Source organism: Sminthopsis crassicaudata, chromosome 2, assembly GCF_048593235.1.
Source record: "Sminthopsis crassicaudata isolate SCR6 chromosome 2, ASM4859323v1, whole genome shotgun sequence".
NCBI classification, from domain to species: domain Eukaryota; kingdom Metazoa; phylum Chordata; class Mammalia; order Dasyuromorphia; family Dasyuridae; genus Sminthopsis; species Sminthopsis crassicaudata.
Genome location: NC_133618.1, coordinates 142,760,780 through 142,771,652, shown reverse-complemented (window position 1 = coordinate 142,771,652; position 10,873 = coordinate 142,760,780). Strand labels below are relative to the sequence as shown.

Below are 10,873 nucleotides of genomic sequence, written 5' to 3'. Positions count from 1 at the left end.
CTCTTCCTCTTCCTCTTCCCCTTCTCCTTCTCCTTCTCCTTCTATCCACTCATCATCTGCTGGCTTCTTTTCTTCACTCTCCTGGAAGGCCTCCTCACTGGCTTCCGTTTCCTGGTTGAATTCGGTTGCTGTCATCTGGGTCATCCTGTCTTGGGTCCCAGGGGACAGGTTATTGTGTTCACCCTGCTCCTGGGAAAACTCCAAGCATTCTATAGGTAAAGGTAATGTCGACTCCTCTCTGATCACAATGGAGGGAACCTGTACAGCTGAGTGTACTTTCCTGGTCTTGGACTTTCGTTGCCTCCGGGCTCGTATGTTCTGGAGGGGAACCCTACCACTCTCGAGTTTCTTGGATATGTTTCTGCACCACCGCTTCCAAACCACTGGATTATGAGTATGCTTTCTGACATACCTCCTTCTGGAGCTAGGTGACTTCCCTCTGGGCGGCATATTGGTGACTGACCATTTCTTGTATCTGAGTTTGGTACTAGGTTTGGTATAACTTGGGGATTTGAGGCCCTTGTCAGATTTGGCCTCGCATGTGGAGGCAGAGAGTTTGCCTTTGCACATGATAGCAATTTTGGACTTTTTCCTGGCCTGACCATGTTTAGAGAGCTTGATCCTGGGTTGAGTTTGTCTGTATCTCTTCAAACCAGCCCTGCTCCTGGTCATGGCCCGACGGTATCTTTGGGAGGAGCGCACCTTGCTGGGCACCATATGGGCTGACTTCAGGGATGTGACTTGCACAATGTCTTTGTGGTCCTTTGTGGTCTTGCTCTTGGAGGCTTTGGGTTGGCAGGGAGGGTGCTGGTGACCATAGACTACAAACTCTGCCATGGAATAAGTGACCCCAATCCGTCTGGCAAACTGTCTGGCTGAAAGTCCCAGTTTGCTCCATTTGCTGGGGAGCCCTTCCATTCTGCTCCTGGCCCCCCAGCCTGCCCCATGGCGACCTTCATCCCAGCCTTGGGGGGGGTAGGAAGAAGGGTGGAGTTGCCATGGCATCATTGGCTCCAGTGAGGTCACAAGCACTTTCCCCATGACTGTAATAAGTGGACTTGTTGGGTAATGCCTCCAGTGAATTCCAAGCTCAGCCAAGAGATAGGGATCTCTCCCTCAAAGGACAGAACGTCCAGTTAAGAACATGATGAATTCATATTGTGGGGAAGGGGCTCTGGAGAGGCTGGAGAGGCTGGTGGCATGGGGGAGAGAACAGTGCACTCTCCCTGCCACAGTCAGGGAGCAGTGCCGGGATGCCAGGGCCATGGATAGGATATTCAGTGCTGCTTCCTTCCTCTGCTTTCCCCTACGGAGTCATGCTGGAACACTCCTTCACCCCGCCAAACCTCAGTTCCTTCATCTGAAATGGGGAAAACAGTAGGACGATCGATTGATAAACCAACTGTCAGCTTAGGCTGTAGACTAAGAGTTGGAGAATTTGGTAGTTAGCTATCCCAGCTCCCCTCCAGAGTGGGCTGCCTGGGGCCATGGGTGCTGTCCATCTGGAATGCGCCAAAAATAGGATGAGAAATGAGAAGAGCAGAATCCCCTCTCTCAGCCTCCTTCCCTTGGGTTAAACTTAAAGGGGGGAGCAAAACTTGTAGGCAGCAGGGATGTGGGTGACTTCTTGACCTCCACTCCCAGCCGAATATAGGGGATGAGGTCAATGTGTGACTTAATATACCCCCTCTCCCCACACCCCAAGACACACAGACTCCCAGGAGTTTGGGGAAAGGGGCCTGGAGCTGGAATGTTTATTCAGCAGCTAAAGGCTGTCTGACTTTGTCTCTCACAAGGAGACAAGGCTCAGCACTGCCTCCAAGACTCGGAGCCTGGGGATTGATGGGAAAATACTGGGAAAAGAGGTTGCTGGGTTGTTTTTTTTGGGGGGAGGTGTTGAATTGTGTAACAACCCTAAAGTTGTCTTTCAAGCTCAATCCAGGCTTTTTCTTGCCTGGATTTGGATTCTCAAGATTAGAAATCTAACCCACATTCCTCCCCCTCACCTCTCCCTTTCTCCCTCTCTCCCTTCCTCCCACCCCCCCCCCCTCTCTCTCTCTCTGTCTGTCTGTCTGTCTCTCTCTCTCTCTCTGTTCAGTCTCTGTCTGTCTGTCTGTCTGTCTGTCTCTCTCTCTCTCTCACACACACACACACACACACACACACACACACACACACACACCATACTCAGGGATGGAAAAACCCAGACAGACAAGGAAACTCCCTCTCCCCCCCCCCCATTCTTTAACAACACCCCCTCAACTCTCGATCTCCTAGGGATATATTCTTATTGTCAGTGGCCCAACGAGGTAGGGGCAGGGTGTCTGTGGATGCAGGTTGTGGCGTCCTTCTGGGTAGGTATTTTGCACGAGGGTGCATCTTGTATGCCCTGGTTAGGTGTCTATGTTGTGATCAACGGGTGTGTGCTCTTGTGCTGCTGTGTTTGAAACAACAGCCCCAGGGGCCCGAGAGCAAAGAAAACATACTAGCCAGGAAAACCAGGTGTCCTGGCCCCCTCCCATGCAGCACCAGACACACAGCAAGCCCACACATCTGGAATCAGCATAGCCCGCCCCCCCCCCCCAAAGCATGCGTGTGCCGGGGAGGCACATCTGGCGAGGTTAGTGAATCTGCTGGTTGTAACACTTTCAATTTATTGGCTGGGGGTATTCCCAGATGGCTGACCTCACTGCCCCAGGGAAAAGAGAGGCCCCTACACAGCCCCATCCTCCCATCCCCCATCCCCTCCCTCATCCCTGCCCCTTGGACAGGCGCACTCTGAAACCAGAGCTCAAGAATAACACCAAAATTCAGTGGGGGAGGGCAAAGGAGGACGGCTGGGTTTGCTGGGACATTACAATGAGGTTTTTGCCACTGACTATACAGAATATAATTTGGAGTGAGAGGGACAAGAAAGATGGGGGAGTCTTCCTCTCCAAGCAAACCTCTTCCAGATACGGTGGAGAGGAAGACGTGGGGAGGGGGTGCTGCCTGTGGAGAACTCTGGTGTCCTCAAATGTCTCCATGAAACCTTCATCTCCTGGACCTTCGCTGCTCGGCCACAGGCAGGTACAGGACAGGAGAGAAGAGCAGTGGGGAAAGGCATTTTGAGAAGTCCGGTTCCCCTACCGCCAAAGACTCAACTGGGATCCAAGCTGGAGACTGTGGCTCAAGAGAGGAAAGGGAACGGCCTCCCTCTGTCCCCTTGTCCAACCATGTAAGACAATCAGTGGGGAGGAGGGGAGCTGGTGTCCGAGGGAAGGAGGCCTTCCTCTTCCCGCTGGGGATGAAGGGAGAGGTCACTTCCTGCTCATTTCCTGCTGTGAAGGGTGTCCTGGAACTTGGTGCTGGTGTAGCGAAGATGGAAGCCCTTTTTGTTGATGGTGTCGTCAGAGTGGAATCTCACCAGGACCGAATCTCCAGCCGAGTACACTTCCTCTGGGGGCTGTGGGAAGGCAAGGGCCAGGCAGGGGTGAGGGCTGGGGATACTCTTTTTTCCCAGGCCGCCTCCTCAGGGACACCCTGGGTCCCCCCTGAGAGAGCAGCGTCCTAGGAGCTTGCATTTAGAATTGGAGAGGGTCTGAGTTATCCCTTTCATTTTACAAGTTAGAAACTGAGTCTTAGAAATGTTAAATATCTTGTTCAGAGTCACTAAGTAACCCCAGGCTTGGGCAGGATTCAAACAGGTCTCCCTTACCAATAAAGAAAAACGAGGCGGCTTACTGCTTGTCGTACAGCTAGGTACTGAAGGAGGTGTGAACAGGGCAGTCCGGTGCCCTTTATCTGCTCCAGTCCCTAACTTTAAGTCTGATAGGAGCAAAAGACAACTTCTTGTGCCCCACCAAAAAACACTGGATTCCTAGCAGCAGGAGTTATAGTCTTGTATCTCCTCTGTGACTGAACACGGAAGTACCTCTCTAGCCCTTGTTTTCCTCATCTATGAACTGAAGGAGTGGGACTCTCAAAGAATGCTTTCAGCTTTGAAATTTCATGTGGGTTGTTTAATGTCAAGCCCTCTCTCCCCCCATCCCACATATATTTCCCCTGGATTTATTGGTCTTATCAGGGTAGGAGAGACTTGTGCAATAAGAATTTGAAGAAATCCAGTTGGGAAGATGAGATTTAGGAGGATGACCCATAGCTCTCAAGTCAGGATCTGGCACAGCTAATCACTAGGTGGATGGGTTTGGACAAGTCATCTTTACTAAGGTTTTCTTTTTGCTAAACAGAGCTAATAATATCTCTCTTCCTTAACTCTCCAGATTGTCTGTAAAAAAAACAAGTGAGATTGTACATTCAAAATGGCATTCTTTTTTAAACTTTTAAACTTGAGATTTCATTGGTGTAGTAAATGATTAAAAAGGAAATTCACCATCACCATCACCAATGTAGATTAGCAACTTTTTTGTTTTAGAAAGTTGTCGATTATATATCAAGTTAAATGACTTGCCAGGGTCATATAACTAGTAATCAAAGGTAGGCCTGGAGCCCAAGCTTTCCACATTCTAGGACCAGGTCTTTATAATTGTACTACACTGCTTCCCATTATTATTTTTGAAATTATTTTTCATCCAGTTGTGCCTTGGAACACAACTGTTAGGTGAAGAGAACAATATTCTCTTGGATTTCAGAGATGGGAATGAGGCTGGAGAAAAACAGAGGATGGAGGCAAAGTTGCCCCTAGACTGAACTAAGGTTTTTTTTTTTTTTTTGTTGTTGTTGTTGTTGTTTTTTTTTATCATAACATCTGATGATTCAATGCCTTTTGAGGAAGGAATGGTCTCTGCTTTCTTCCCTTTTCTCTCTTTTTTTTCTCCTTTGGTGATCTCATCAGCTCCCATGGCTTCAGTTATCTCTATGCAGATTTTTCTCAGATCTATATATCCAAGGGGTAATCTCTCTTCTGAACTTCAACCCACTTCTCCAAAATGCCCTGTTGGGCATTTGAACCAGATGGCCCATGGGCATCTCAGACTCAACACGTCCAAAACAGACCTCCTCTTTCCCTTTGGAACATCTATTATTAGTTGCTTTTCATTTTGGGACAAAGCAAGGATTATCACCACTTTACTACTGCTAAGAGCATCTCACCCCACATATCCAATCCACTGCTAAATACTCTTAATAGATTTCTCTTCTCCACTCTAAACACCACTAACCTAGTTCAGGCTCTCTCATTACTTCCCACCTTCCTGCCTCAAATTTCTTACTACTGGAACCATCCTCTACAAAGCTGCCAGGGATTTTCCTAAAGACCGACCAACTCTTACTCTGGTGGCTCCCTATTAGCTGGGATCAAATATAAAGTTTTCTGTTGGGCATTTAAGATTCTTCTGCCCATCTCTTCCCTGTAGGCCCAGGAATGTTTGCCCACTTGCCTATTGCTTGTACATGATATTTCATCTTCTGTCTCCCATTCCTGGAATGCTCTCTCTTCTCAACTCTGTCTCTTCCCATCCCTTGCTGCTTCTTAGAGTCAGCTCATCTTCCTAGTTCCCTCCATCACTAGAGTCTTTCCCTCCCAAGTTACCTTTCTTCTTCTCTGTGTATCATATATGTACATATTTATGCTGGATTCCTCATTAACATATAAACTACTTGAGGGCAGGCACTGCTTTTGCAAATTTTTTTTTAGCCTTTTTTGTTCTCCCAGCACTTGGTGTAATACCTGACATATAGTAGTTGTTTAATAAATGCTAATTAACTAATACTCTGTTAACGTGGGATGATATCCATAAACCAGCCTTGATGCTGACCAGGTTGCTGCTCACTGGACAGCCAGGTTGTTCTTTCCTGTGACCCCACAGAACCCCAAGGATTCCACTTCAATCCCAGACTGTCCTTGCAGTTATACACCTGCATGGTGACATGCGGAGGACTTTCTCACCTGATGGGAAGAATCCTAGGCTTCTAGGGATCTTGGTAAATAACCAGACTAATGTTTGGAACTGGCACACCCTGAAACTACACATTAATTTCCCTCATTCCACATCTTCTACTGTCCAAGGTGAGGAAGGAAATGGAAAAACGGAAGGCTGCTGGGGGCAGATGACTAAAGATCTTATTATTCTTCACCAAGAGGTGCTGGCACTGAGAAGCTGTGGGGCATAAGGAGATGAGAAGAAAAGCTTTGTAGCCAGGGGAGATCAGGCCAGGTAGTCCAGGCTGAGAGAGGAGCGCCAGGAAAAAATGGGGTGTGTGACCTCTGGACCTTCCTCCAACTCCTCCTACCCCCATCTCTCTCTCCCTGCTTCCCTTTCCCCATCCCTGCCATTTACACAAAAGCTGAATAAAGCTCTGCTTCCATAAGAGCCTGAGTAAAGCTAATAGTCTAGCAGCTGCTGCCGCGTCATTGGAGTTTAACTCATCCCGAAGCATCCAGGCTGTCCCCAAAGAGTGACCCTGAGGAACAAGACAGCAGTGTGTACATGTGTGTGTTGTTTTGTGTGAGAATGGAAGAGGTGGGAGCTTAGGAGAAAGGTGTTGAAATAATTTCATTGGAGGAAAGGATGAGAGATTATGTAGAAAAGAACTTTTAAAAGGAGAAAAGAGAAAACATGAACTTTGGGCTTTGATCTCACCTCTAGGACATATATTTTTAGGGCCTTTAAAGTACTATGGGGGTAGCTTGGACTGATGAGAAGGTGGGAATTTCTATATTGACAAAAGGGGACATAGAATATAGGATGAGTTCTTACTAGATTCCATACTAGATTCACACGAACTAACATAGACATGTTGCCTCTGATTTCTTTCCAGCCCTGACTCCATGCTAAAATGTCCCCTAAAACTACTTTGGTAGTAAAGACAGGGAACTGACCCCAAAGGGCAAACAGAGCTCCTCCTTTCTTAGCGGCTCCACAGAGTCAGACCACCTCAGGACAGGCCCAATACAAACAAGGGAGTGGATTATGATTTAGCCCCAAACTGACTGGTTTTTCTGGGTCTTCTGAGAGCCTAACATAACTAAGCCAAATATCTCAGCCTACCTCTAAATCATCCACAAATTCTCGACCCAGTCAGGCCTTCCCTGCCCCGACTCCAGACCCCATTTCAAGGGCCTAAGACAACTCCCCCATTATAATCCACCTTGTTGAGGGGAAGAACTCACCCCAGAGCCACAGTAACGCCCAAGCCTGGGTGCTGTGCTGTCATAGCCGTCAAAGAGTTCCATGTAATCATAGCCACAGTCAGCCTCCTCTTCCACCTCGAAGGTCTGAAATACCAACTCCACACCGTAGCCCTCCTCCGCCACAATGACCCACTCACAGTCTGATCCTCCAGGGTAGTTGTTGTCCCCAAACTGGGCATGGGAGTAGAGGTCCTTGGTCTTCACTTCTGCTCGCACATGGCCCCCGCACTCTGTACATAGGAGGGGGAGACACATGTCAGTGGTGAGGTGGGAAGGTAAGCAAGAGAGGGAGCTGCCAGTAACACCCCTTGTCCTCCCCCCTCCTCCTCTCCATCCCCTTCCTCTGTCTGTCCCTCTGTCTCCGTGTGTCTGTCCCTCTCCATCTCTCTCTGTCTGCCTATTTCTCTGCTTATCTCTTTCTCTGTGTTTCTCTGTGTCTGTCTGCCTATCTGTGTTTCTGTCTCTCTGTCCCTCACACATACTTTACTGCTTATTGCAGTTTCCCCTTGTGCACACTCAGGAGCCAAGAGGCTGCTGATGTGGAGGGAGTGAAAGGATGAAAGCAGGGACATGACTAAGCCACAGGAAGGGAGATGGAGGAGAAGGGCCAAAACTGCAAAGGGAAGAGGGGGGAGAGCTCAGTTGTCATTTTAGGCCTTTGCCAAAGGTTAACATCGAACAACCAGTAAGCATCCCAACAAGCATCACCTCGAACAGGCTGCCTCCACATGACTGACTGGCTGGCAGCAATACCCTTCTGGCCCCTGGACTGAGGAGCCTCAAGGCCAGCACCCTTCATCTCTGGCAGTCTGCTTTCCTCCATGAAGCCTTCCTTGACGTCCTAGCCCCCAGAGACCAATGGCGTCCCCCTCTGAATTCTCATTGTGCTTACTGCTTATACCAAAGGCATTGTTAGATGTGTGATGTCTCCATCTAGACGCAATGGTCCCCAGCAAGGCTAGCGTGGGAATCCCTCACTTTTTTGTGCACAGTGTGGAGCCTGTGTTTTTCCCCAAAGTCTCATGATCCTTCAAGACTTAATAGCCTGACTTCCTCCCAGGATCATTCTGACCCAGGGAGCCCTTGTAGAAACCTAGAGAAACACTGATTCTAGCACTAATTTGGTGATGGATACATTCATTCTTATGTGCAGATTGGCTTCCTGATTAGATTGTGAGTAGATTGTGTGATTAGATTAGAAGTCAGAGCCCTTGTTACTTTTTTTGCATCTCTTAGTATCTAAGTGGATGGATGGATGAATTTGCTGAGCCCAGGCCCCACCCTCTCCCAACCAAGTCCCTGGCCCCACCTGTGGAATGGGAAGCTTGGAAACCCTTTCTCTGGACAGAGTTGTCAGAGAAGAAGCGCAGAAACATGCGATTTCCAGTGGCCAGGACAGGCTCAGGCTTCTTGCTTCCGCAGAAGCGACCCAGTACAGGGGCTTTAGCATCACGGCCATCATAAACCTCCAGGTGGTCATAGGTACATTCTGGCTGGGACTCAATGTCCAACTCTGAGAAGGTCTGGAGAAGGGAGGAGGAGGAGAGGACATAAGCCCCTTTTAGCCACCAAATAAGGACAACCCAGCATAAAACGCCCACAGACTGGCTAGTGGGGAAGGGGTTGCTACAGGGGGGAAGCAAGAAAGAATGGCAGTCAGTGAAAGCTTCAGGATTGGAGGAGAGGAGACAGTTAACATTCTCAGGGCTGCAGGTGCTCATGCTCTGCTTCCGGGTCAGGTTCTATATTACTAGGGCTGGGCACTGCTCCTCTCTATGGTTATGCTCACGGTGCCAGCCACCCGCCATCCTGTGATTTATTCCAGAAGGTGGACGATGGGGAATCTTGGCCAAAGGAGGTCAAGGGAAGGAGAACACATGTATATGTGTGGCATCTCACCAGTTTGACACGGTGCCCAGCTGTGCTAGAAATAGCCCAGGTACACTCCTTTTTGCTTGGGTACTTATCAGGCCAGTTGGGGCTGGTGATGGTGCCACTGGTGGATGTAACCTTGTGGTCACAGCCAGCTGTGGGGAAGTGGGGGAAAAGATCAGCAAGTACAAAAACTTCATTCTCCTGTCATCCCTGGGAAAGAGTCTGTGTGAAAATGGGGTTTGGTGGGCTACATTCCCTGCCATCTGGGGGAAAGCTGAGCTGATTGGTCCTACTCGCCATTAGTCAGGCACTTTGTGTCGATGGTGACCTGAACTACAGGGTCAGTAATTAAAAGAACCTAAGTGAGTTCTGAGGGATGTGCGTTAAACCTACCAAAAGATGACAAATGCCATACACAGTTGCCCAGGTCTTGCCAATAACAAGTCTTACAGACCAGGAAGAGAGAAAAGGACAGGTGGATGAGGAGTTCAAAGTCCTTTCTGTGACTCTGGACAAATCACTTACTATCTCTTGAACTCAATTTTTCATGTGTGAAATGGGGATTAATCATGGCATCTATCTGCTGAGTGAAATGAGCAGAACCAGGAGATCATTACACATTTCAACAATGCTGTATGAGGATGTATTCTGATGGAAGTGGAAATCTTCGACAAAGGGAAGATCCAATTCAGTTCCAATTGATCAATGATGGACAGAAGCAGCTACACCCAGAAAAAGAACACTGGGAAATGAGTGTGGGTTACTTGCATTTTTGTTTTTCTTCCCAGGTTGTTTTTACCTTCTGAATTCAATTCTTCTTGTGCAACAAGAGAACTGTTCGGTTCTGCACACATATATTGTATCTGGGATATACTATAACATATTTAACATGTATAAGACGGCCTGCCATCTAGGGGAGGAAGTACGGGAGGGAAGGGAAAAATTGAAACAGAAGTGAGTGCAAGGGATAATCTTGTAAAAAATTACCCATGCATGTGTTCTGTCAGTAAAAAGTTACAATAAAATAATGGCATCTATCTCATAAGGCTGTGAGGATTAAATGAGGATGTGTGTGTGTGTGTGTGTGTGTATAAAGCTTTGAAAAACTTAAGATGCTATTTAGAAATGCTGGTTCTGATCTTCAATGACAGATGACAGTACAAAAGTGAGCTCAGAATCACCAAGATGGTGGGATGAGGCATCAGGCTTATTGTTCTTAGACACTGTCAGTGTATGGTGGTTTTACATGGTTTACATTAGTTTACACAGGGTTGCACGTAGATTTTAGGATTTCTCAAGGACTGTATTTCAATAAATCCTTAATGATTCATTGGTTTGTAGCTGATCTGTCAGATGGAAGCGGGAAATGGGTATTTTCAGAGTGCATGAGGGTACTGGAAAGTGGGCTGGTCTTCACTAGTAGTTTGTTGCCATTAACTGGGTTAGCAAGTCTAATCTTCCCACATGGTAGAGATAAACTTTGCCTCTGACCGTGTGGGAATGCTAAAGGTTCCAGCCAAAACTGAATTAGTTAAATCCAAGGGAATGAAGTTTTCCTATTGGGACCATGGGAAGGACAAGAACAAGCATCCAGTGCCCAGTGGGTACAAGGCACTGCGCTAAAAGCCTTCGATCCCCACCACATCCTGAGAGGGAGGTCCTATACACTCTCCATCTTACAGATGGGAAAACTGAGGCAGCGGGGTCGCCCAGCTGGCGCCTGAAGCTGGGTTTGGACACTACCGGCCTCGACCAGGACGACTGTCGCGGGGGCCTCACCTTCCTTGCAGTCGTGCTTGTTGTCATGGAGGACGAAGCCGCTGCGGCACTGGCACTCGTAGCTGCCGAAGGTGTTGACGCAGTCCT

At 48.1% G+C, this 10,873-nt stretch overlaps 1 protein-coding gene across 2 annotated transcripts in view; it reads right to left on the bottom strand.

The window, feature by feature from the left end:
• Positions 1-2,634: 2,634 nt before the first annotated feature.
• Positions 2,635-10,873, bottom strand: part of BMP1 (bone morphogenetic protein 1) — a 56,308-nt gene continuing 48,069 nt past the window's right edge. For both annotated transcript variants that reach the window (XR_012486038.1, XM_074287489.1), the window contains exons 16-20: positions 10,787-10,873; positions 9,032-9,159; positions 8,442-8,655; positions 7,112-7,362; positions 2,635-3,445 (exon numbers count right to left, since the gene is read on the bottom strand). The exon at positions 10,787-10,873 is cut by the window's right edge. Coding sequence is in view for 1 of the 2 variants with exons in the window: in XM_074287489.1 (XP_074143590.1) it covers positions 3,311-3,445; positions 7,112-7,362; positions 8,442-8,655; positions 9,032-9,159; positions 10,787-10,873 (815 nt within the window). In the remaining variant the exon portion in view is untranslated. The remainder of the gene's footprint in view (positions 3,446-7,111; positions 7,363-8,441; positions 8,656-9,031; positions 9,160-10,786) is intronic.